The sequence below is a fragment of the Fusarium verticillioides genome, chromosome 6, assembly GCF_000149555.1.
Source record: "Fusarium verticillioides 7600 chromosome 6, whole genome shotgun sequence".
NCBI classification, from domain to species: domain Eukaryota; kingdom Fungi; phylum Ascomycota; class Sordariomycetes; order Hypocreales; family Nectriaceae; genus Fusarium; species Fusarium verticillioides.
In genome coordinates this window covers 1,529,448-1,554,998 of record NC_031680.1, presented here as the reverse complement: position 1 = coordinate 1,554,998, position 25,551 = coordinate 1,529,448, and the positions used below count along the sequence as shown (strand labels likewise).

General features: G+C 49.2%; 9 protein-coding genes across 11 annotated transcripts; 5 read left to right on the top strand and 4 right to left on the bottom strand.

Moving 5' to 3' along the window:
• Positions 1-184: 184 nt before the first annotated feature.
• FVEG_02294 (hypothetical protein) lies at positions 185-2,786 on the bottom strand. The gene is made up of 2 exons (XM_018889521.1): positions 686-2,786; positions 185-628 (listed from the first exon to the last, which is right to left on the bottom strand). The coding sequence occupies exon 1, from the start codon at positions 2,627-2,629 to the stop codon at positions 1,520-1,522; it is 1,110 nt and encodes a 369-aa protein (XP_018745674.1). The 5' UTR covers positions 2,630-2,786; the 3' UTR covers positions 185-628; positions 686-1,519.
• On the top strand, positions 306-2,613 carry FVEG_02293 (hypothetical protein). The gene is made up of 2 exons (XM_018889520.1): positions 306-470; positions 644-2,613. The coding sequence occupies exons 1-2, from the start codon at positions 418-420 to the stop codon at positions 1,452-1,454; spliced, it is 864 nt and encodes a 287-aa protein (XP_018745675.1). The 5' UTR covers positions 306-417; the 3' UTR covers positions 1,455-2,613.
• Positions 2,787-3,125: 339 nt separating the features above from the next.
• FVEG_02295 (casein kinase II subunit beta-1) lies at positions 3,126-5,018 on the top strand. The gene is made up of 2 exons (XM_018889522.1): positions 3,126-3,633; positions 3,728-5,018. Exons 1-2 carry the CDS (start codon positions 3,475-3,477, stop codon positions 4,592-4,594), a joined length of 1,026 nt encoding a protein of 341 aa, XP_018745676.1. The 5' UTR covers positions 3,126-3,474; the 3' UTR covers positions 4,595-5,018.
• Positions 4,937-11,283, bottom strand: FVEG_02296 (hypothetical protein). 2 transcript variants are annotated; one of them, XM_018889524.1, is made up of 3 exons: positions 10,133-11,281; positions 6,414-10,030; positions 4,969-6,358 (listed from the first exon to the last, which is right to left on the bottom strand). In XM_018889524.1, the coding sequence occupies exons 1-3, from the start codon at positions 10,551-10,553 to the stop codon at positions 5,909-5,911; spliced, it is 4,488 nt and encodes a 1,495-aa protein (XP_018745678.1). In that variant the 5' UTR covers positions 10,554-11,281; the 3' UTR covers positions 4,969-5,908. The 2 variants fall into 2 exon arrangements, with proteins under 2 accessions (XP_018745677.1, XP_018745678.1); XM_018889523.1 differs by having other exon boundaries at positions 4,937-6,358; positions 6,414-11,283.
• A 5,488-nt stretch (positions 11,284-16,771) lies between these two features.
• On the bottom strand, positions 16,772-19,448 carry FVEG_02297 (2-dehydropantoate 2-reductase). 2 transcript variants are annotated; one of them, XM_018889526.1, is made up of 3 exons: positions 19,225-19,448; positions 19,074-19,140; positions 16,772-19,015 (listed from the first exon to the last, which is right to left on the bottom strand). In XM_018889526.1, the coding sequence occupies exons 1-3, from the start codon at positions 19,236-19,238 to the stop codon at positions 18,044-18,046; spliced, it is 1,053 nt and encodes a 350-aa protein (XP_018745680.1). In that variant the 5' UTR covers positions 19,239-19,448; the 3' UTR covers positions 16,772-18,043. The 2 variants fall into 2 exon arrangements, with proteins under 2 accessions (XP_018745680.1, XP_018745679.1); XM_018889525.1 differs by having other exon boundaries at positions 19,074-19,448.
• A 295-nt stretch (positions 19,449-19,743) lies between these two features.
• FVEG_15015 (hypothetical protein) lies at positions 19,744-20,097 on the top strand (the record flags this gene model as incomplete). Its single annotated transcript, XM_018904103.1, has 2 exons — positions 19,744-19,865; positions 19,923-20,097. 2 exons carry the CDS (start codon positions 19,744-19,746, stop codon positions 20,095-20,097), a joined length of 297 nt encoding a protein of 98 aa, XP_018745681.1.
• A 349-nt stretch (positions 20,098-20,446) lies between these two features.
• On the top strand, positions 20,447-20,830 carry FVEG_02298 (hypothetical protein; the record flags this gene model as incomplete). The annotated part of the gene is made up of 1 exon (XM_018889527.1): positions 20,447-20,830. The coding sequence occupies one exon, from the start codon at positions 20,447-20,449 to the stop codon at positions 20,780-20,782; it is 336 nt and encodes a 111-aa protein (XP_018745682.1). The 3' UTR covers positions 20,783-20,830.
• Positions 20,831-22,839: 2,009 nt separating this feature from the next.
• On the top strand, positions 22,840-23,037 carry FVEG_02299 (hypothetical protein; the record flags this gene model as incomplete). Its single annotated transcript, XM_018889528.1, has 1 exon — positions 22,840-23,037. One exon carries the CDS (start codon positions 22,840-22,842, stop codon positions 23,035-23,037), a length of 198 nt encoding a protein of 65 aa, XP_018745683.1.
• A 1,062-nt stretch (positions 23,038-24,099) lies between these two features.
• FVEG_15016 (hypothetical protein) lies at positions 24,100-25,008 on the bottom strand. The gene is made up of 2 exons (XM_018904104.1): positions 24,758-25,008; positions 24,100-24,587 (listed from the first exon to the last, which is right to left on the bottom strand). Exon 2 carries the CDS (start codon positions 24,497-24,499, stop codon positions 24,182-24,184), a length of 318 nt encoding a protein of 105 aa, XP_018745684.1. The 5' UTR covers positions 24,500-24,587; positions 24,758-25,008; the 3' UTR covers positions 24,100-24,181.
• Positions 25,009-25,551: the final 543 nt, after the last annotated feature.

Below are 25,551 nucleotides of genomic sequence, written 5' to 3'. Positions count from 1 at the left end.
TTCTAGCTATGATGGTCTATGGGGACAGGGTGATTACCCGTTTGTTAGCGAGCAAGGAGTTGGTGGAAGGGGTGTTTAAAGGTTGACAACGAAACATGATGGTACAATGAGAAACATTGAGCGTTTCTGCATTCGATTTTACGACCTCCTCAAAGTATTATTCACTTATATATATTTCAACCAATTGAGCTATCTTGAAGTCTTTTTGAGTTCCTGAACCTATCCATGCTGTGAATATTTTTGTTTGCAAATAACTTACCCTGTGGTGACGACATCTTTTGAGTGACATAGGTAACACTTACGGCGACCAAGTTTCACGTCTTACCGACCAAAGACATACAACTCCTACATCTACTCCTAACTAACAACAAGTGAACCGTTCAATTGGATAGAGGACAGAGCCTTTCATCATAGAAAATGGCTCCTCTCGTTCCTCGGTTCCATCTCTTTGAGATTGACGATCAGACTTGGTACGTACTGGACACCAAGCTCCACCAGCTCTACCTAGAGCCTCGTCAACCCCAATATCCAACCAAGCTCTACTCTGGAGCTTCAACCGCCCGAGCCTGGAACAAGCTGCTTCAGGATACTAGATCGACATGCAATTGCGATACCAGCGTCAAGTGTACTAATAAGGAATCAGGTTTCCCGCCTTTCTTCGTGCTCGCGTCCAAGATGGCCTTACGCGCGCCTGGCTCTCCAACACGCCTCTCCAGTCCCAATCTCCCGCGAGTCTCAGCGCCCAAGTCCTGATCAAGCAGCTCAACAAGTCTCTGCCCGATTATACTTACATCGATTTCTGTGCTGGCGGTGGTGGACCCACGCCCTCGATAGCTCGCACCGTCAACGCGCACCTTCACTCTCAGGGATCGGATCCTGTTCGCTTTATCCTTACGGACTTGCACCCAAATGTCGAGGCCTGGGAACAGGTTGCCCAGAAGAATCCGCTGTTGACCTATGAACGAAACTCTGTCGATGCGTCGTCTGCTCCGGAGTATCTTGTCAAGAGGGAAGATGGAACGAAGCCTTTCAGGCTGTTCAACCTGGCATTTCACCACTTTGACGACGACCTGGCCAAGGATATCCTGCGAGATACTGTCGAGACGAGCGAGGGACTTGCCATCTTCGAACTACAAGATCGTTCCTTTGCAAGCGTGTTGGCGGTTACGTTCTTGGGTATTGGCGCATTCTTTAGTGCTCCATTCTTCGCGCTCAAGTGGCGATCGCCTGCAACATTCATCTTCTCGTGCTTGATCCCTATTCTACCGTTCGTTCTCATGTTTGATGGGTATATCTCAGCGCTGCGGACAAGAACGCCTGAAGAAGTTGAGGCCTTGTTGCGGTCTTGTGGTGCAGACACGAGCAAATGGGAGGTCAAGAGCGGTAGTGAGATGCATCTCTGGCCGTGCGGATATCTCAATTGGGTCATCTGTAGACCTGCTCGTAAAGGTTAATGTTACATATTCCAACATTGATAATGTACAAAGAAGTTTACGACACCGCTATATATGTGGTTACATCATCGGAACCACCAGTTGGCTGAGCAGTTTACTTCTCCATCCCATCCCACGCTCTTGACAGAATGCCAATAGCCTGCAGGGATGAACATAGAGTCGCCAGGCTCCAGCACAACCTCAAAAAGCCCTGCTGGTGCTTCATTATCGCCCCAAACAGCATCATGCAGCTTTTCCCGTTCCTCGCCCTGCATCATGTCCTCCGTTCGTAACCGACCATTGTCTGTCTTTGCCATTTTGGCTTGTATTTCGCCGAATAATGCCTGTCCCGCCTTTGGTAGCATGAGCCTGAGAACCTTGTCCCCGGAAAGCTGGCAGAAGAAGTTGGGGTTTGGATCTCTGTGTAGAGGTGTGTATGTCGGCACTAGGCCGAGCCATATGCTGGTGCCATATATGTCTCCCTTTCCAACAAATTTGAGGATTTTTGGCGTGGGAAGGTCATCTTGGAGGTCCTTGGGGAGATCCTCTATCGGGCACTGGGCAATATAGAGTGATATTCTCGGGAGCTTCATACTCAGCAAGACTTTGTTGAAGTGGTAGATCTTATTGAAAAGGCGGAGAGGTGCAGTGAATCGATAGAAGTCCCTGTTGGCTATGTTGTTGGCGGTTTCGTCGACGACACCGTCAACCACAGCCTCCTGATTGAAACAGTTGTCCCAACTCCTCACAATGGCATCATCATGGACATCTCGGTCAAGAGAATCCCGAAACATGACGAGACTGTCCTTCTGTTTCTGAGACGGCGCGTATATCTCATAAGTGACCATGGGATTGCGAAAGCGCCGGAAGTGGCGTGATAGAGGCTGCCGTGGAGTTTTTGTGTTGGCAGTGTGATATGGCTCTTCCTCGTCCATGAACCAGTTCTCCAACGCAGGTAGATTGGCAGCCGGTGAACCCTGGTCTTTAGCAAAGACGACAGGCTTCTCGAGTTCAAATGATCGCGTGCGAAATGCTTCAGTGGTGGTATATTCCTCGGCTACTGCTACCAGTCTTGGAATTCCCTTTCTTGATATCCCCTTTCTTGGCGATATTTTCTGACTGAAATATCGGCATAAAGGAACCGTCTTTGATATATGTCGACTCCATGGTGAGAAGGGAGATAGAACTTTGCTCATGATTTCTCTACTATCGATGGGAAGAGGTTCTTATGCGATGAGTTAGTAATGCGATGAGCTTGTCATAGTATGTAATTTTTGTAGTTCCATTTGAGAATAGATCGACGTTATGCCCTGCATTCATCTAATGCATTGATTGTGTTGGGTCACACTTTTACCACCACCATCTATCTACGAATCTTGAATATGAAAGGCGAGATCTATGCATCGGAGACGGCAAAACCCTGTCCCGAAGCAGGTACAGACAGAAGTGGAAATCAAATCTTTCTATTTCTGTTGCACCAAAACTCTTCGTCCTGGCGCAATCGACGAAAGAGGAAATTGCTTTTCAGTTATACAATCTAAGCTTCATTGCCACGATATCTCTTGATAGTATATCATCAAAAATGCACATATTTCTCGGTGCATTAACCACTACCTACTGCTGTTGTTTCTGGTGAAATCACAATACCTCACCTACTACTAGGTACGGATCCCACAATAGCGTGCACATCCCTACCAACGCCGATCGACTTTAGCGTAGCGCGTGCATGCCCTCCACTGTAGGTTAGGTCAGGTTTAGTTGATTTGTGCCCGTGGCTCGCGATATCTGCGCCCCTCAAAATACTCACCAACATCCATCACCCCGCCTCGAGGTAGCTTTGCATACAGCTATCATATCGATACCGCGCCCTTCAGCACAGCCCTTCAGCGCCCTCGCAACACCTGTAATTTTTCTCGCCTCTCCATTGCGATTCGTTTTATACCACGCCGCTGCCGAGCGCAATCCCTTGGCCCAGCCTTGTCAACTGGTACCCGTTCCGTTGCCCCTCGACAACAAAAGAGACGACCACGATAGCGACACCATGTCGACCTCTTCGGGCGTCCCCGAGTCCTGGATATCCAGTTTCTGCTCTCTTCTCGGCCATGAATACTTTGCCGAAGTCTCGGAAGAGTTTATCGAGGACGACTTCAACCTGACTGGTCTGCAGTCCCAGGTTGCCATGTATAAGGAAGCATTGGAGGTATGTTTATCTTGTCTCGCGGGCGCGTCGACGTTTGCAGTTTTCTCTCTCTCAAAGGACCCAGAATTGCTAACGTTGTACCCCTGTCTCACAGATGATCCTGGATGTGGAACCAGAGGACGACGAGGAAGAGGAAGAAGAGGAGGAGGAAGAGGACGAGAACGAGTCAGACCCAGAACGCTTGACTAGAGCAGCCAGCGAGCGGAGGCACCACCGCATGGCCAGCGACTTGTCCGTCATCGAGTCGTCTGCCGAGATGCTGTACGGCCTCATTCACCAACGCTTTATCTGCTCCAGGGCTGGCATCCAGCAGATGAGTGAAAAGTACGAACTAGGCCATTTTGGCTGCTGCCCCAGGACAAACTGTGACCAAGCTCGCACTCTGCCTGTCGGTCTCTCCGATATCCCCGGCGAGGACACGGTCAAGCTCTTCTGCCCTTCATGTTTAGACGTTTACGTCCCACCCAACAGCCGTTTCCAAACCGTTGACGGCGCCTTCTTTGGTCGTACTTTCGGCTCTCTCTTTCTCCTTACTTTCCCAGAATATGACCTTACTAAGCGCGGTATCGAAGTGCTGTCATCCACCAGCTCTCGTGTTAACGAAGGCGATGGTCTCATCAACGGCATGTACGCAAAGAATATTGGCCCTGGTCTAGGCCGTGAGCGTATATACGAGCCTCGCATTTATGGTTTCCGCGTTTCTGAGAGAGCCCGCTCTGGCCCCAGGATGCAGTGGCTGCGTGAGCGCCCCTCAGATATTAACGAGCTCGACGAAGCCCGTCTCTATGCAGAACAAAACCCTGACTCGGAGGATGACGACGAGAACAGCGGCCAAGCTGGTGTGAATGGCAGAGTTATGGTTCGTCGACGCCCTCCTGGAAACGCTCGCCTTCGCCAGAGGCAGAACAACAATGGTAGCCCCATGGCTCTGTCCACTAATGGAGCTGAATCCGAGTTGTAGAGTGATGGGCGCATACGACCAGTCTCATATATGTCCCCTCGCGACTCCAGACCTGGTAGATTTTAGGACTGTCGATGAAATATTCCAATCTTTTTTTCAGCGGAGACTTTCGACATCAAACTACCTGGATATTTGGCAAAAAACATGCCTAATGACTGCATCATTGATACAAGGCGTAGACGCACTGGAGACGCTTTAGGAAGGGCTAAGCATGATGGTGTCACGGGGTGGGAGGAAGGGTGCCATTGGGATTTTGCTTTGCAGGATTAATGCATAGACGGCGTTGAACGTTTGATAGGTAGGCTATGGAAAATACACATCAAATGCACATTTATGACATCTCTAAGGAACCAGTCAATACACAACTCGAGGAACTTGATGAATGATATGTGTTGTTAAGCTTAGCACATTATTACTTGTTGACAACTCAAGGGCTGTGTGGTGCTCACTCAGCCGTTCAAAGTATCCAAGTCATGATGTGTTTTCCTTCATAGGCATTAGGCATGAGTTCTATGGATAGACATATACATGCTGATACTCCTGATGCCGTTCCCCCTTGACCTCCTCCAACCACTACCAAGTCGCCAGACCTGCGGCGCGGCGTGTATTCCCTCCTCATGCGACCATAGCCCTCGCAGGATAGCCATGCTAGAAATCCCCTTCCCGCCATGGGCTCGCTCAATGCTCTTGGTTTTGCAGAGCAGAAGCAGAGATCGACCAAGAAACAATTAATAAAACAAAAAACCTTTCCTATCACCAAACAGCCCGTCCTTGAACCCATGCTATCGTATACATCATGGTCCTCGTCTCTCGTCCGTTCTATGCTAACAAAAGGGAAGGATAAAACAAAAACAAAGTAGTAGACTGCCAGCGATTATGGGTGATTTCCTTGTACAAGAACTTTTCTGCTTGCACGGAAAGGACAGCCTGCGACATCAAACAGCGTTGCGATGGTGAAGCGTACTTCAACGCTTGAAAGCTCCTAACGCCTTGTTGCCCATTTCCATTTCCATTCCCATTCCCATCATATCTATCGTGTACAGTGCGTGTATCCCGTGGGCTAAAACCGTTGAAGCAAAAAAGAAAACCGAGAATTAAGCTTAAGAGAAAAATAACAATGAAACGAAACTAGCAGCCACGGTCAAATGTCATCTGAGGGTGTGTATATCGAAGATGCCAAAAGACTCGAGAGGAACTGCTCATCTTTTCGAGGAAACCCCGTCGTATATGAAACCAGAAGATGGGGTAGCTCTACACCACCCTGGAGCTGTGGTCAGCCAACGACTTGCTTGCTGGTGTAACAGCATTGACGTCTCAAGTACTGGGCGCAGGTTCACTAGCATCGCTCTCGGCCTTGGCTTCCTCGGCAGCTACTGTGTTGCCTATATCTTTATCTTTGGCATCAGGCACGGCCTTGGGTGTCGTCTCGTCGCTAGTCACTGAACCGCCAAGAACGGCCCTTGAGAGAAACCAACCTCCACGTTCCCACTGACCTGGTTCGTATAGACAAGACTTGCGGACCTCCTCATCAGAAATACCGGCAAGCAAAGTGTTGAGACGCTTGAAATCGATCGGCTTAAGGATCCAGCCATCAAAGCCGGCATCGACATAGGTCTGCTTCTCGCGCTCAACAAGAGAAGCCGAAACCGCGAAAATCGGGATGCGATAATTTGAATTGGCCAACGACGAATGACCTTGATGCTCCCCGGATGCCTCCATGGACCTGATCATTTTTGTACTGGTGAGTCCATCGACAATTGGCATCTTAATAATGTTAGTAACGTAAATTATATGAGAATGCTTGGACAGAACGACTTACTTGCATATCCATCAAGACCACGTCAAACTCCTTTGATCGTTCGCGATACGCTGCAGCACAGTCTTCGCCGTTGGCAGTATGATGCACACCATGGCCGACTCGCTCCAAACGCTTCCTCAAAATCTTCATGTTTATTGGGTCATCTTCGGCCACAAGGACCTCCAGATGCTGTGACTCAGTCATCTGAGTTCCTCCACTTGTGATGCTCTCTGTAGCGGCTTTTGTCACGGGACGGTCGTTGCCCTTCATCTCAAAGAGGACACGGGAATGCTCGCTGGGCTGTGGTCGTTGGGGCACATCGCTGTACTCGTCTGGAATCTTGACAGCACGAATCGGAGTTTTTGAATCCACCACCCCTGTGCTTCCAGGCTCGCTATGTGGTTTGGTTGCCACAGGGCTCTGGGGAGGACTCACAGATCGACCACTGAGGCTGACAGCTCCGCGGGACGTGGGCCGCATGGAGCTCCCCCCTGAGCGTACACTGGCGGGAAGAGGATACTCACTGCCTTCCCTGTCGTTCAGAGATAGGGGCGTCGAGATTGCATCAATGAGTCGATCGGCGTCACTTTGATGGCTGCCATGGCTGCTCATACTTCTTTGGCTTGCTCGGCTTCCTTTCATCGATGCATCGCCTCCTTCAACAGCTGAAGTCATGGAGCTAACCCTGTCAACGAGTGTAATCTCACCCTCTGGAGCAGCTGTCAGAGAAAGTGGGGCAGATGTTGCAGTGTTGGCAGACTCTGCACTGTTTGTCGACTTGTTTGTTGGAACACTCGTAGGCAAGTTTTCATTTCCATGTGAGCTTGGACACTCGTTGGAAAGGAGGAACGGAAGCTGAACCACGAATCTTGAGCCTTGGCCAACCTCCGACTTTAGGCGAAGCTGTCCATCCATGTTTCGAACAATGCGGGCAACAACAGCAAGACCGAGTCCCAATGTTCGCATTTCGCGAGGCATCTCCTCCAGCTTCGTGCCCGACATAGGCGCTTCCTCTGAGCTGACCTGTTCAAGGTCACGGAACAAGGTGTCCAATTGGCTGGCACTCATGCCAATACCAGAGTCCTCAATTACAAAATCCACCACTGCCTGTCGATCTTTGACTTCTGACACAAAGACTTCCACCTTGACGTAGCCGCTGTGCGTATGGGCCACCGCGTTCGCAGTGACATTGGATAGTGCTTGGCGAATTCGTCGTTCATCGCCATGTACAAATTGCGGAAGTCCAGGATGCTGAACAACGGTGTAATGAATGCCCTTTCGTTTAGCATCATTCAGGAATGGACCTGTCGCTTCTCTAATACAGCTGGCAAGATCAAAAACCTCATCCTTGACCAAGTTCTGTCCTTCCTCAGTCTTGGTCAAGTCTAACAAGTCGTTGATGACATAGATCAAAGACTTAGAGGCAGAATGAGATCTCGCCAAGTTCTCTCGGGTTTCTTGGTCGAGGCTACCCTCCAGGGCTATTTCCAGGTAGTTGATAATGGCATTGAGAGGTGTCCGGACCTCATGAGCAGAATTGGCAAGCAACAACCGTGTTAACTTGCTGTTTTGAAGAGCCATTTCCTTTTGCCTCCAGACCTCAATGAATTTGCCGTAGACGAGACAGAGCACAGCTGCGGTCTCGACCTGTTCTTCATTCCATTCTCGGCATTTGCCGACAACAGTTTCATTCCAGGTCTTGAAGCTCTTTCTTGGTTCCAAGTAGCCCGCAGTGCCCTCTCGAACAAACTTTTCGTAGGGATTGCCGGCCCACTTGACTTCTTTAATCTGGCCCTTCCGGAAGAAGACGATGAAGTCGTTGCCACCAACGCTGAGGGGTACATAGAGTAGGCCGGCTACTACTTGGAAACCAGGGGGATACCGTAGGTCGGGGAAGTCTTCTTTGACGTCCTGCGATGCAACGACAGAGGTAAGTTGCCGCATTCGTAGGTATTCCAGCATCGCGAGGGCTTCCTGGCTTTGTTCGACAAGACCCATGATTTTGGTCTCGCCCTTGATAGATAGTAGTCCAAAATCGGCATCGAACAGCTTCAAAAGATCTTCCGAAGATGCAATAATGTATCCAGAGGGATTTTTGTCTGTGGGGGCAGTGTTGATCAGCTTGCGAGCCTGTAGCCGCGACGCATAAGATAGTCTCTCGATATTCCGGGACGCGGTGTCCCCAACAAGGCGACACATCTTCCGAATTGGAAAGGACACTCGCATGCCGTGATTCCCATATGAGTGGCAAGAAATAAGGCCCCATAGCTCGTTGAAAGCATTGATTGATATCGACATGGACGATCTCACTGCCATGTTTTTGAGATATTTGATATGGATAGGGGACATGGCTCGCAAGTAGGAATGGCTCATGTCCAGAGGAACGTCCAAGTCTTCCTTAGTCCTGCAAACTATTCTCGAAGTGTCTTGGTCCCGATCATAAAGCAATCTGACCTTGTTGAGTTTGTATAGATCGCGAGCTTGTCGTGGAATGTCTGATGCGGGAAAGTGGAGGCCTTTGTACAAATCTCTTGTCATTGATGTGTCGACAAGTTCTGTTACGACCTTGCCGTTGAAGGAAGAGTCGAACTGGTAGATCATGACACGGTGGAAGCCAGTCAATTCTTTGACTATACCCACGAGGATTTTCAGAAACGCTTCCAAATTAGGAGCTGAGGAGAGCTGCTCTTGAACCTGTGACATGATATCAAAAACTTGCATGGCACCTTGCTCACCCCGCCTCTTTCTCGCACTCCTCAATATCCTCAATGGTTTGCTGAGGACCTCTGTGCTGTCTTCGATTTCTTCCAGTGTCGGATTTGACTGAAGGGTGTCGTGTGGGGTATCAGGCGTCAACTCATCAACTGGTCGTAAAGGATATTCAGCGTCCTCGTCTAGCTCGAACTCGCAGATGATTAAATCAGGATGTGCCGGGTTTATGTGAATAGCACACCAGAGTTTTGTGCTTTTGCGCTTAGGGGACCGAATCGACAAACTAAAAACTTCAGGCCCGTTAATGGCTGGATCCGCATCTTCGTCACGAATGAAATCGATGTGGTCAAGAAGATTATCCTGTTGTTCCTCCGTCAAGATGTCTAAGAAGTTTTTGAGTTGAAATAGTTGCTTGGGAGTGTAGCCCAGCATTCGCTCAGAATTTTCGCTAATGTATCGAGCGACGAAGCAGCCATCGTTCTCTTCACGGAGCGCAACGAGAGCGCCGAATGTTTGAATCGCGCCAGGAGTATGGATCGGTTCATCTTCGCAGCGCTGAAGGACGCCATCGCGGCCTGTGATAACTGCGTGGCCATCGTCTGTCACAACGTGGGTGAAGCGAGAGGTAACAAGTGGGACATCAGCATTCGATTGTCCCGCAGAAGACACATCGGCCTCGTGTCCAGAGGGTGCAGCTGCAGGTACGCTGTGACCCGTTGGTCCGGATTCTTCTGTTTCTGTTTCATTGTCGGAAGTGGAGATATCGAGCTGAAGTGGTGTGGTACTGCTTCCATGGCGGTTTGCGTCTAGTTGAATACTAGACATTGGACCGCTCATGGTGTTCTTTCTCCGCATAAGGGTATCGATGCGCTCACTATGGGCTCGTGAATGGTAGTTAGCTGGGACGGTGTCTGACCGTCTCAGATCTGACCCCGTGTCAGCTCGAGGAGCACCTGGGATATGGACAGGAATGCTTCGACCATCGCGCTCAGGCAAAGTCGGGAAATAATCCTCACTGGCAATCTTACTAGAGTTGGGGTCGACGCTTATGACGGATCGTATGGGAAAGACTCGATCCCCAGAAATATCTGAAGCAGCAGAGTGATATCCCAATTGCTTGTCTGAGCCAACACTCCACGGAGAAAACGGCGGATCCGAGTTTGCAATACTATTCTGCTCGCTAGGAGCAGCAGACGAGGCAGCCCGAGTCGTGCGTGTTGGAGTTGCGTCGGAAGGACTTGTTCGCAAATTTGGCAAATCTTGGCCCATGGGCCTGAATGTTGATGAAGATGCTGTCGAGGACTGAGGTGGAGGAGGGTAAGTATAGGTTGGAGGAGACGTAGACGAGGGGTCGTGTTCCTGCTCCTGTTGTTCCTGCTCTGGCTGCCCTTGCTGCTCAGGCTGAGCTTGGTTGACGTCCTGGTCGTCCTTCTCGTGAGGCGCATCCATGGCGATGCTGTCTGATCGCTAACCTAACAGTTGCGAAGCGGATGCTGAAGGATGAAAGCCGAGAGGTAAAAGAGGGTGGGAAGAGAATGCTCGAGGGAGAGGTGAGGGCGGTCCTATAAAGTAGCGTCGCGCATTCCCGTTATAACCGATATCGTTGAAATGTTAGGGTGACAGCCTAGGATGATCTCGTGAGACCGAACGATTGGGGTAGTCCAGGTGAAGTGAAAAATCGTCCGTGGTGTTGTCGTGATCGTGGTTGATAGGTTGTTTGCCAGAAGGAGCAGCACGGGAGAGCTACATGGACAATGATAGAGTGAGGTAGGGTAGCATTGATGGGAGGAGCAAGATCCAAGTGGAAGTGACGAGGCTCCCATCCAATTCGATGTCAAACAAGGGTTTAGACTTAGAACTGCCCTCGAAAGAACAGACAGACCAGACAAGCCGTATGAAACGAAACGGAGCTATCACGGTAGACAGATAGAAAATAGGCGCGGTGGATGGCAAAGGGCTGCGATGGCGTATCCCAATGCAGAAGGAGTGACGAAGGCTCTGACTGTTCAGGCGTTTGATTTATCGATTGATACGTAATACCAGTCTAAATGACGAGGTAGGAAAAATCGAGAATACGACGAGGCGAATTTCAAGGGCGAGGAGAATATTAATTTGCCAGCCCGAGGTGGCAGCTTTTGGGGGGGAGGTTTTGGCACAGCACAAAAGGTGCTTGTAGGTTGTTGGTTGATTGTGTGGAGGTGGCGAGTCTCGATGCAGCACAGCACAGCACAGCACAGTACAGTGTGACCCCTCACTATTAACACCTGCCGGAGAAGAGCCAGTCCGGGCAGTCCAGTGGCCAGTCCAGTGGCCACAGCGCTGAGGATCAAGTGGGAATGGGCGCCCCTCATGGCGGCACAGGGCATGAAGGCAAGGTCAAGGACAGCCCACCTCAGGACTTTCATGGAATGGATCCCTACCAACCTATGGCTTGCTCATCTGCCTCACTAGCTTCGTCGATCTTATCCATTTTCCCACTCTCGCTCAGCGAAACACCGCTTTGCATTGCCAAGACTATTCAGAATCCCATCTTTATCCCTTGAGAATCCCATTATATCCGCCATCCCAGGCTCAGGTCCAGCCAGGCCCTAATCCAGGTCTAGGCCTTCAGGTTCCCACTCAGGCCCACGATGCACTGCAGATGCACTTTTCACGATTGAGCTGGGGTCAGCTCGTAGTAGATACCTTCTTCCATTGCCTTCCTTCTCGGGTAGTTGTCTATTGTAGACAAATCAGCTCTCGCCATTGTTGAAAGGGTCTCGTGGTGAAGAATTTGGTCCTTTCGATGACCCCAAGACCTTTCGAAGCCGAAACAACCCTCCACCACGAAGCCACAGATTCCAGCAGCGAGGGGGAGGAACCGTACAGTGTCACTATGGGGAAACGAGCAATTCACAGCACTCTCGCTTCCTGCGCTTTTACGATTATGCTCTCCCCTCTACAGTATGAGACCAGCGGCCACTTGAAGAAACATGCCCCGCCATCAAGCAAGGGTTCTGCCATCGCGACTATACAGTAGTTTGGCTCCAGTCTTCAAAGATTGCCCCCATGACCTTTTCAATGGGGCTTTTTGGCTCAGTTTGGGCTTACTGATCATCGTTTTTGATCACTTCGTGTCCACAGCCTTGCTTTGATTCTTCTGTAGGTTTCTCAGGCACAATGAAGCGAGATCGGCAAGTGTCCAGAGAACCCTATTGATTCAACGCAAAAATATGGAGTACACAACTCTGAGATAAGTCCTGACTCTCCTCATGCCAAAGGCCGTACACGTATGTACTCTTCTGTAGCATCATAGTATCATAGGCTGGTCTTTCACGGGAGATAATCAACCTCGAAACCCGTGTACTAGTTTGAAAGCACACTACCATACTCTGTACCGCAGTTGTCATTGTTCAACAGTATGAGAGCTAGGAGTTGCCCGAGATGCGGCGAATCATTCACTTTGACGGGGATCGAGGACTCTAGAGCCGACCGTTGCATGTTGCCGTCTTCAGTAACAGCTGGCATAAAACGCTCATTTCCCCCTGACAGCCGCATCAAGTCAGATATGTATCATTCGCCTTTTCAAATGCGGATGGCATTCTCAAATCGTGAAACAGGGATTGCAAACAGACCAGCCAGACCGCTCGACAACGCACCCGGCACCATGTTGTGAATCGGCGATCAGGACGACCTAGGCCTTTCCAGGACCTACCAGTCAACCCGTAGGTGCTTTGCTAGCTTGAAGAATGGTCCCAGGAAGCAATTGGACCCCTCATCTGTTTCTATGCCAGGTCCTGGTTCAGGGCACGATAGTGCATGGCGCTTCCTGACCCTTACCGGTCTGCCACTCGCTCCTCTATCTGTACTCGTCTCTCTCAAGGCTGGGGGTACTGCGATAATCAGGTGAGAGAGGCAAAGTTTACGAGCCCCTCGCCGATCTTTGTTGCAGGGGTCTTGAACACATCGTGCACACTACAGAATAGATAACCGCAATTCAGTATCCTCAAACACCACTGGTGCAATGGCAGCCAAGTTCGGCATTTGTGCCACAAGCTACAGTGCGACATGACGGACATGCAATATCTGAAGGGTCGGTCGTTCATCCATGTTGGATGGGCTTCTCAGCCCTGACGTCTTACACATTAGGTGCGCCACATACAATCGTGACATCATTCGAGCCGGTGCATCCTCTCCGGATTTGGGGACGTGCATGGGTAGTTTGGCAAATCAGAACTCTTGAAGCAATTTAGGATCATGACAATCATCTCATTGAACGCAGATCTTATCGCTTCAGCCACAGGTGGCGTTGCAACCCTTGATCCGCTTGGTTTAATAATCATTTCAGGTTCCGCCAAGGGTAGGTACAGTCCAACATTGCTTTCAACTTCAACTTCAAAGGGAACTGGTTATTTTGTTGGAGAGGAAATGAATTGTCCGAGGAACCAATTTCGACAGAATTCGCATTGTTCGTCGGAGCTACAAATATCTTGTCTCCACTGGGAAAACTTGTCCTTGGGTCCCTCAAGTAACACAACCTCAGGACCCATCACATTTCTATCCAGTAGCCAGTACATTCAGTTGCCGTGGCTGTACGGATAGGCCGTAGAGAAATCTCTTTACCATGTGGGCCACTTGGCAATGGATGGTACTTGATGACATCTCAGACGGTTGACACTGACATTCGGGGATTTCTCGTGTCCGCGTTACTGCCTGCCTACGAGATCCCTTTTCTGGTCATTTTCATATCGCTAACTACCATCAGTTTAGGCTGCATGCACGTAGGAGCCCAGTGCCAAGACAAAACACCGTTCCGGAGGTGTTCCGAAGGGTAATACCTAATAGGAACGGGCATCCGTTTGATATGAGGGGCAGCAAGACCCGATTCTGAACAACAAGCGGACTTCAAAGGCTGGACGAGAGACTGGCTTGATCTATATCCACAAAATAAATTCTCTGATTTTGCTTGGCTTTGAAGAGCTCAAACCAACAAGTGACATTCGTGCTAGAAGGCCAAATTCTTAGACTAGGACAGCAGAGTGCCTTTATCCCTATATCAGATCCCGAGAGGCTCTCGCCTGGCCCCTGCTCATGAGGTAACCATCTCAGGCCGGGTCATAAGAGGCGCCAAAACAAGCTCCCCGACGCTAAGACAGTGCGAGAGCATGCAGGTGTTCTATTGGATGGAAGGCTCTCGCTGTGAAAGTCTGGGCAGAGGCTCCGAACTTCTCAAGTGTTGAACAGAACATTGGCAGATTGGCTTATTGACTACCCCTATGCATATAAATACTATGCTAGGCGATTAACAAACTCGCATACCGATGTGATGGCCCTGAATCTATAAAAGCTTAACCCGCTTAGTCCTTGTGACTAGGTATTATACACTTCTAGGTAATCAACGGCTTGGCCCCGCATGAAATTTGGAGAACGCTCAACGACACACAAAGCTACTATCAAAATCATCAAGATTTTGCATTAGGCTTCTGGATGAATAAGTAGCCTGATATCTACAGAAGCTGCTAGTCACCTCTTGGGTGGACTTTTTTATTCCACTCAAGTAAACCACTTGCTCCGTTGCCTTGGTTTTGGTAAATATGAGGCTCTCGGCTACTATGAGGTCAAATTTGCATCAAGCTTTGGCTATATTCCTATCCGGTTACGTGTTGTGTGGTCAATGAATATCCTTGACCTTGTTTTTAATAGAGGACAAAGACCAGGAGCTGCAAGAAGTTTAATAGTATGAACACTTTCGGCCATCATTCGACAGCCGTTCATGTTCCTTGTCGATACGATTCTCAACTCACCTTGTATTCGTGGATCGACTGAGCGAATTCTCTGATACCCTTGGGGCCTGGGAGATCATGACCGCTTCTTGGCCAAGTAGCCAAATTAGACAGTTTATCAGATTATCTTGGGAATTGCCCGTCAAAGTGTGAGATTAGCAATAAGTAGCCACACCAACCCGTCTTTACTAGAGATCCTAGGTATTAATGCTCCCATACAGCCAGAACACTCCTCTTGGACGTGATGATTAATGTCCATTCAAGCCAATTCTTCGAGTACGGCAATGGAAACGAGAAATTAAGATAGACCACCAGGCAGTATCCTTGCTTAACATATTCGGCAGTTATCACTGTCCGCAGTAGACACGAAGTTCTGGCATCGAAAATAGCCCTGCCAAGCAAATACAACCATGTCTAGCTCAACATAGAAATCTGGCTAGTGAACGAGCTGACAATTATCATCCATGGATATCCTAGTCTTGAAAAGAGCAAAAAAGCCTAACGGTGAAGTGAGTGGGTTAGGTTGTGCCACGAAATCGTCCAAGCTCCAGATCAGTTGAGATGGAGATTGTGAGATATGACAGCTTTGATGATCCAACGTTCGAGAACGAGCGAAAGCCCAGAACTCAAGAGCGTGCTCGCATGGTTATTCCTAGCTATATATGCTATGCACGTTTAGTTGCGTAATGTCATATTTGAAGGTCATTGGTAGACCGAGCTTTCTCTATCTCGATTGGTCGATCTACGGAGCTTGAAACGAGTAGCTTCATCGACCTTACCCTGGCTAATCGCCAATACTCATTTATCTCAGCTTCAGCTCCTTTGTAGTGATGGGACAATGGGTTAAGAGACAAATTGGGAATACTTCCTTTTGCTACAGAGGCCTCAGTCCCGAGCGCCGGCGGTCTAAAGTGGGATGGTGAAGCTGTTGGAAAGATGGTCAAGGGATCACACTTTGGAACGACTGTGCCGTAGCTCAGCTGCACTCAGGGGCATGATTACGAAAAACAGGGCCAGAGAAGAAGTATCTCGTGCGTTTCGTGTTCATCTGCAAGCACAAATAACCGCCTCACTCTGGTGCCATGTCGCCAGCATGATTTACGACATACATACACACACGTGGAGTACGGAGTATGGACAGCAGGATTACTATCAAACATACCGCAGCCTTGTCCATTTTTCTTCATGCCCTCCTGTGGTACAAGCACCGCCTGGCTGAAGGCCCTCCCTTGAAGATAATGAGGATGAGTAGCCACTATCCTCTGCGCCCACTGAGGGAGCTTGTAGCATTCAACTTAGGGACGGTCAAGAGGAATTGAATCTTGTAATACTGTTCAGTGGACCTGCATTCGACTTCTGGGCCTTGTGGCTCAATGGGATAGCAGCTGGATAGAGGAATACAAGATTTACATGATAACGCCCAGCCTTGTTGTTAGCCACACTGAGAACTTTAAGGGTGTCTCGCCGGCCATAGTATATTCCAAGACTGACTAACCTGTGCTGCTCTCTGACGATCTGCGCATGTCTTATCATATCTTATTTGTTTTTAACTATAAACACTTACGTAGTGATCCCCCATGACGTTCATGCAGTCTTTGATCGTCAAAGCTAGAGCCAGGACACCGAACAAAGACAATGAACTAGCTACGACATGATTAAAGACTCACAGTAATGTTAGGGGCATTTATTCTAATAAACAAGCTGTCTTCCCTCTGACTAACTGCCTCTACTAGACCAAATTTGTGGTTTTCTCCTTTGACAAGGAATTGCCTTACTCCTGGGATTTGGTTCACCGTACAAGAATACATTATTGGAGACATGACTAATAGGTAAGTATAAGTAATGAAGAAGTTTATCTATTAGACCAGTACATCCAGTCAACGCAAGGATCCTGAAATGGCTTTCCTGCGCCCTTCGAACAAACGATCCTCGGAGCCCTTATGCTGCGCTGTGAATACTCAGATGAGTTTGGTAATATATAGACCGAAGTGCATAACCATTGAACAGGTATTATGAAACATATCAAGATACCGAATTGCAATGTTTTACCAGTGATTTCATCTCAACGCTGTCGAGATAATCTGGTCAGAACTATGTTTAGTTGACTGTTGGAAAGTGATGTACTTCCTGCACTATGGATAACACCTCATGCCTTGGCAGATATTATGAATTGATCGTAGCTGTATCGAGGGTTTCCTGCCCTTCGTCAGTTTTTGTCGCCCTGATTGCGCAGCGGTCACATCCAGAGAGACTGTGAGTCAGTTACTTTGTATGGATTCTGTTGCATGTTCCTCTTTTGCGATGAACCGAATGGTAGGGTTCATTAATGAAAAAATCGAATTTGATATTTGCCATGAGATATCTGGTCGTCTGGAGATACTATTCGGGCCATGACAGCCAGCAAACAACTAAATTAGACGAGGTCTCAGAGATGACACTCAGAGCTTAGAGCCAAACCAGTTTCGTTGTGATCGGTCTGCGGTGAATGAACATATTATTGTGTTCTGTACTACTATTTAGCACGAATAAAATGTATAATATGTCAAATTGCGATGGGGATTCCTGTGAGTTGACATCGAGTGGCAATGAGATCAGCGTCCTACAATCATTGGCGACTCTGCGAGTGTTGATAAAAGACGGTGCATGAAACAAAAGTAACTGACATGCCAAAAATAAATTAGGAGAGAAATAAGATGGATTATCACCGCTGCAAACCATGGCTTGAGGCAGGGAATGACTGGTATCAAGGCGGGAGAGTCCAGATGCAACACCATAGGGTTGGGTGTTGGCTTGAAAGGCCTTGCAGTTTATTGGGAACCTGGTTTAGCAATGTTGTATGCTCTTCCATATCGTAGCCGCAATACTCAATGTTCGTTCTCGGTCCTCAGGACCAAGCTGAGCATAGTGACACATGATTCAACATCAAGGGCGTTCCCAGCCTGTGTCCTTCCTACGGCATGGAACCTATCATATGAAGTCACTTCAAGGTATGCCCCCGTTCAGAAGTAGGGAAATGATTGAATCACCGACATTGGTATCATGAGAATAGAGAGGTTTGTATGGCAACGAAATAGAAGTTGTAATGGATAAGTAACCAACAGTTGGCAATTCGGATATGTCTATCACAACCTCTATCTCGATCTTAATAAATGACTCGTCTCTGAACAAGACTGCAACTCAAAGCTTCCCCTTGGTCTGCTCTCTCTTCCTCATGGCCTGCGCCGACCTCAAAAGCGCATACAGGCTCTGCAACCTAGGCATTTCAACACCTCTCTCCCTTGCAATCCTCACAGGATTGCCCAATATCACCTCAAGCTCTAAAGGCTTGCCTGCTTCCCAGTCCAGAAGCATGCTCGGCCTTGCGCCCTTATTGCGGGCTGTGCTTTCAACGATCTTCTCAGGTTTGGCCATACTGTCCGGGAAAGGTCTGCCGAGGATCTTGGGCACAGCATCTCGAATCTCATGCATCACGCCTAGTAGATGTCTCTGGAGCTCGTCATCTGCTACCATGTCGGCATTGCCACGGCCACCTGAGAGCACAGCGGAGGGGTTCATGGCTGCGTTGATACAGAGCTTGTGCCACCGCACAGTCTGAAGACCGACTTCATCATGGGGATCCACGTCTTTGATACCACCCAGTTCTGTCCACCAACGACACAGTGCTTCAGTCGACTCTGTGCCACGACGGCCTAACTCCGAGTCCTTCGAGGCTAAACCATCTATGTAAGGTCCGATGCTGATACGCGTCCAGCGGTTCTGACGAATAGTACCAGGCGAGGTTTGCTCTGCACTAACAACGGTAACAGCGCTGACGATGGGGTTATTAGGGAAGCGTTTGCGGAAGGGCTCCTCTACGCCGACACCATTCTGGATGAGGACGATGCATGATTTTGGGCCTACCAAGGGCTCGATGATGGATGAGTCATCGTTGATATCTGGAAGAGCCTTGGTTGTCACGAAGATATAGTGCCAGTCTCGCTTTGCGCCTGATGAAGTGCCAGCAGCGGCAGCAGCATCGACAGAAGGGAAAGCCGCATCAGGGTTGAAGGTGTAGTCACCAAAGCTTCGTGTCAGAAGCTTCACACCGTCTTTTTGAATAGCAGCATAGTTAGAGCGAGCCACGAGAGAGACGTGAATGTTTTGGGATGGCTATCATGATTGTCAGTGAGTGTACCAATGCAGGTTATCATGAAGTTGGGTACGTTACATGATGGAGGCGTGAAGCGTAGAAGCAACCAACGGCGCCAGCACCGATGAAGATGATATCAACGCGGCTATGACAGATGCACATGTTAGCAATAGTTTAGACGTGACTTATGCGCAATTGAGTATGCGTATGATGGGTGCTCCTTGGGTACCTGTTGTCTGCCATGATGCCGATGTATCGGGCCTTTCTATCCTACGCTCAGCAGGGCACCCAATGAATGGCGTTTCAATTAAGCCGAGAGATATCTCTTAAGGCTTGATGAGCAACGAGTCTATGTACTCTGTATTTCTCCGATGCAAGAGAATACGAGACTCACACGAGGTTGAATTACAATCATGAAGCTCTAGACTACCTTAACTCAAGCTTCAAAGCAACCCAGCCCCGCCACTTCCGCCCCGAACACCGAGGCCCATTCCGTAAGGGGACCGAGAGGTTGGAGATGGAGCACACCATCGAAACCCAGCAAAAGCCAAGCCTTACATAGGATATCTTGGATACGATACTCGGGCTTCGATACGTACGGAATACAGTGGCTGTGTTTATCGCTGAAATCAATTCAAGACCATGCCCTCATCTTTTCCCGTCGGCCGATCGACCGCCGTCATAACAGACCCAATTACATACGTACTACATACTACATACATACAGTATTTGTCCTCTCAGAAGGATCATGAACCTCGACAACACCATCTTAGTTCCAGTGATCGGCCCTCACCTGCTGCATATGGCACAACCTTCCATCTCATCGGACCCAGCCGTGCTCGTCACGTCACTGGCAGCATGGCAAGCCATGTGAGACTTGTGTGATTGAACCAGATAGAAGCACTGCATTGGCTAACACAAGCAAAGCCAGGCCAACTTGATGATGATTGATCCTCCAGGCCAAGTAGACCCGCCAACATTGGATAGTTTTGGCATCAAACTGCCCGAGTTCCAGCTTCTTCTCGTCGTGGTTCGCTCCGAAACACGGCAAATGCAACACGAGACGAAAACCAGTTGTTCTAGCTCCCTTGGTCTCCCGTAATGTGTCAGCATCGTTGTTCAAATAAGGCAAGTCATCAAGGTAGAGCAAGCAAGCAAGTAATCAATCAACTTCCATGTTAACCATCTCGGGAGCTATTCACACCCAAATTCCTAGTTACCAATCGGCGACGCCGTTCGCCCGGTTCGGAACACCCCGCCGATCATTGATGATCGGTTTTGTTAAGAGAGTGATTGCGAGATTCGAATACATACATACCTACCTACCTATGTACTCGAGTGACCAGAAAGACACGAGACAGGCAGGGTATAGAGACCAGCAGCTATCACCGTCAATCCCACGCGACGTAAGCCACATTCATGATGCAAGGTAGCCCTCATGATCCCAACCAATGTGTCAACTGCCGATTCATCCAAGGATCGCAGCTATTGGAGCTGTTGTTGTCATCAAAAACTACTGGTCGTTTTTATCGACCTGGTCGGATATCGAAATACTACAGATTCAGTCCTTTCTTTATGTGCCTACAGCTGATTCCCGACTTGTCCAAGAAGTCAAGACGACATTCTCAAAGTTGGGTGCCCAGCAACGAGTTCGGATTTATCTATGCCAGAGCAAAAACATCCAGGTCTATGGAGAGCAGACACTGAATGCCGATTACCACGCTGAGAAAATCTCAACGCGGTTGCTGGCAAACATTACACACGAGAAACTGTTGGAAAAATGTTAGTGTCACGGAAACCCGATTATAGCATTGCCTCATGCTTGAGGCTCTCGCAGTAGGCAGATGCAAAGATGATGCCATGCTTAATGGCGAATAGCTGGTAGCCCAGCCATGTCAGGCAGCATATTTCACATCTAGCATTCGAATCCAGATGCACGTAGCCGTGTCGGAGGCGGCCGCTTCCAAGACAGCTCAGAGATTCTCAGATTAGGACCATGACGATAGAATCGACGCGATGATAGATAGCCTTGGGTTGCAGCCGCTGTCGGCGATCAGCGCCTCAGTGTGGTATATATTGTTGAATACCTCGTGGCGCCCAGGGGAATGGTTGTGGTTGTGGTTGCGGTTGCGGTTGCGGTTGACCCCAACTTTGTGAGCTTGTGTGGTTGCAAAGGCAAAAATTTTCAACTTGTGAAAGATATGGGCGAGTTTTGATTTTGCAATTCGGCCTGGTCAGCGTGGGGGTGGTTGCGATTAACCGATGGCTGGGTGGCCAATTACATGTCCCCTTTCTCGAATATCTTCTGAGCCAATAGAAGCTTCAGGGCAAGGTAAGGCACCGTGTTTGAACCAATCATTCGAGGTGACGCTCGAGTTGCCTTTTACGGTCGGTCGTCAACGGCCCGGCCACCGCACCCGTTGCTCTGCGGTGCGGTCATGGTCATGTTCGTCCTTGTCAACCTGTCCTCACAGGCTCACGTTCTCTTATGATCCATTGATAGCCACTCCATTTTCATAATAAATGGAGAATCATGACAAGCCGGCCCGTTTTTTTGTTTGGAGGCTCCTTTCAACTTTGCCTTGCCCACCAACAACCGCGGCTGCCCTTGGTATACCGAGCGTGCCTGAAAGCGGTAGCCCCTGGGAGACGAGGCTCTGTCTGTGTCTGACAAGACCTGGAAACTTTGCTAATTAATGTCGTGGTCAATGAATGGATAGAAACTGTCTTTTGCCAATTTCAAGCGGGTGCATGCTATTCCATTCTCGGGTTTGGTTTTTCGTGGCGCTTGACCGTTCAACGCTTGATTAGGGCTCGTGTTTCGCTTTATTTTCACATCAATTCATTTCACATCATTTCACAGTTTCCCCTCACAGTTTCCCCTCGGTCGGTCGGTCGCAACAGATGGTGGTAAGGTAATGGGACTCCGAGTACCGTACCCATCCGGAGAGGCTCAAGAAACACATGACAAGGGCGACCCTCGACCTCTTACATACAACTTGCCTTGACCTGAGACGAGGAAATTGGCCATGGATCGAAGCAGATGCGGCTAGGCGGAAGCGCCATCGCAAGAGTCGACGTGCAGATTGAACCCAAGACTCTTTGGGCATCGCGTCCAACATACGGAGTACCTAGGCTCTAGCTACCGTCAAGCGTCGCAGATGAGCCCCATCCATCGCCAACAAAACAAATGTGAACGGCGGATACGTACAGCCATGAGCCATCCATAAAACTGCCGGTGTAATTTAGTGAGCCTAGTAACCACATAACGGAACCGGTCAACAAATCTCCTCGGGTCGGTCTTGTAGGCGAATCATTGTTTCCTGGTAAGTGGTAGCGAATCCTCATTCCATGGACAAGCGGCTAACTCCATACAGACGTGGCCAACGTCGTGAACGCTGATCAGCAACATTTCGTTAGTCTGCATGGTATGTACATACATACATATAGTAGCTTTGCAATGATCATCCAATTCCACTAATTCCACTCTGAGCATGGGGTAAAAACTTACCTAAGAAGGACGGATGCTAAAAGTCAACCCGAGGTTTGAAAGTCACAAAAGTCTGCTGAGGCTCGCTCATACCACAGAGGTATCGGTGCTGATTCATATGCAAGAGCTGGGACATACTTTTTTCTGCGGGCAATCAGAAAGAAGCCTGACAGCTTGGTCCAAGCTCCCTCCGCTGTACCACAAGGATGCAGGGGCGCAGGCTTCCTAGGCTTCTAGAAAAGCTGCTGGAACCTAGCAGATCAAGGGTCGGGGTGTCAAGCCAGCAGACAGCCAAAATCCTGTTTTAGGGAATTCCGCTACAACGACAAGAGCCAATCATATAAGCATATAAAGATGCGGGATGGTGGGGGCGGGCAATGGGTCCCCGATGGGATGTCTGGAGTCTTAGACGAAACCCAGGCAAGGATTCCGGTCTGTTTTCGAGTGACTTGGGGAACGGTGCAAACTCGAGATATCCAGCACTGTCTCGAGCTTCTTCATGTTGGCTTCTCGTTTTGGTTGTGTTATGGTAGGATGCCCGTCCAGTGTTAGCTGACCATTTGCATTGTTGAGTCTATCAACCTGACACTGACAACGGGCGTAAACCAATCTACCCCTCTATGCAGCTTGTTGGCCTTCGTTACAAAGCATCTCCTGTCTGAGCAACAAGGAGCCCAAGTCGCACAGCCGTACAGAGTAGACGCATGCTAGTCAAGCTTGCATACATAGCCCGGGAATGAGACCTCTCTTTGACATCTCCGAAGTAAGGATGAACGGATATCAGGCATTTTCTTTCTTTGTTGCCTATGTGGAGAGTCTGTTTGTAATAAGCTGCTGATCGATAGTGGACCGAGAGGCTGTAGGTAATTTCCCCAGGAAGTTATGTACGATGCATCCAGTATGATATGTATCGTGAGCAGTGACAGGGTACATCAAGGTCCGTAATTCCCATAGATCTCAGGACATTGTCAGCAAATTCACCAACCCCTGCTTCACTCTTGGTTCTGCCCCAGAGATGCGGCAGAGTACTCGAGTTACAAGTGATAGTGACAGATGCAAGTAAGTAGCAGTAGCAGCCAGGTGTGTATAGACCCTTGCGTGAGCCTCGTGGAGTAGAAGCAAGGAATGGTCTGCCAGAGTGCAGAATGGACCTCCGATCGCTGGACACGCCAGAGATCACTCTGGTACCTGCGTGACGTCTCTGACACCGCATATGTTGCGGTCAGGCGACGAGCCTTTCATCTTCCCATTTCAAGGCGGAATCTTGATATTCTAGGCATACACGTGGGCGACACAGAAATTCATATCGATCTTCCAGGGCGGCCAGATCTAACTCCGATGACCCCTCGGTATCCCACATCAGATTGAGGAGCGGGGGGGAGGGCATAAAAGAGGCGGCTGTCGCTTTTCGCGGCTCTGGGCTTCTTTATACGTGCCTAACTTGGTACTAGGTGGCAGTGGCTAGCCACCACAGAATGCGGAGTCCGGAATTGTCTTTTCCAGTTGCCAAACCCTTGGATATGAAGAAGTTATTCCAACTGACTGAACCTCGCTGGTTGGAGAGAATCGTCATTCACATGATGTCACATATAAGCGGAACGCTCACTGTAATCAGGCTCGTGGTCCTCCTCATTGTATTAATAAATCGTATGTACCGCGATGTGACCTATGTCGGCTATCATGCGTATTGACTTATTCAAAGAACTCTAATTCTCTGGCGTCTTACTCCCCAGCTACATACTGATAATGGATCAAGCCCTTTTGTCCACACAAACAGACGACATGCACCTAAGTAACGGCAGAAGTCGGGGTCCCGTCCCATGTTCATCAGGCCTGGCCGGTTCTGGTGGCAACCACAAGCACGATGATTGGCGAAGAACTTGGTGTGCCCGGTAATAGATAACCTCCATGATCGCAAGCTGATTCTCAAGATTCGAAACACAGGTTCGCGCGAGTCGCCAAAGCGGATTATCCACAGATTCAGCAGCAATGCAGTGACAAAATTAACACGCATCACATAAAGTAAATAACATTGTTGCTGATCTGAGGAATACGTGCTGCATCACCCGAACGATCATGAACTGTCGCTGTATTGAAGCCTCCTAGAAGCCATATTAGCTGGAAGACAAACTCCTGGCACCCGCTCGCCCGCACTATCCCGTCGGGATCCGTGCATCGCGGGGGAAGTTGGGGAAATCCAGGCGTCTGAGCTGCAGAATGCTAATGTCACAATATACAAATGTACATGAACAAAATCGAGAGTCTACCGCACCTCGGAGGGTATCCGTTTCTAAAGATTCCGGAACGAATCGAAACCAACAAAATTGAACCGAAGGTGCACCACCGGGGCGGAGACGGCGGATTGGTTGTGCAATGCTGATGACGTGGAAAAGTTGAGAATGTCAATGGATGGATGGGTAATGTCTCAGCCACCCGCCCTGCACATCTAGAGGAAGCAATCAAAGCTCTGGACTGAGAGTGCTGAAGAGTCCAGCTGAGGTGTCAATCTATGCGGTGCTTTCTCCTTTGGCCGGCTTGTCACAAGTTCAAGATCTGTGCTTCAAATGAAAGACGAAGCACCGCATATAGTCCGAAGGATTATACCAAGATAGGCAGTCCAACAGGTAGATACATGTCGAGACACTGGCAAGGCTACAAATAGCATCGGCGAATCTCTACAGCCAAGACTGCTCAGCCTGGGCTACCTACCCCTGGATCGGCGGTCTGCACACAAGTGCACTTGTCATGGTAACACTGTCGGTGCTTAATTTGGTTTGGAGGGCACCCTGGGATCCAATGATTTGCAGGGTCCACGAGGGTCTTGGAGACGGCCATTCAGACTGAGACATTGTCATCTTTGCCTTGATGCACATTCTCGGCATGTCTTGACACGAACACCAGAAGGAGCCTATAGCTTCATTGTCCGGCTCCGATACATGGAGCCTGTAGGCCTGCATTGGTGTATAAAAGTGTATGATCTAGCCGGGGTGCTGGGGGCTCTGTGGATAAAAGTCTCCGGGGCGATTATACGTAGCCATGGCTGACTTTGAGTAGCAAAGTCGCGTG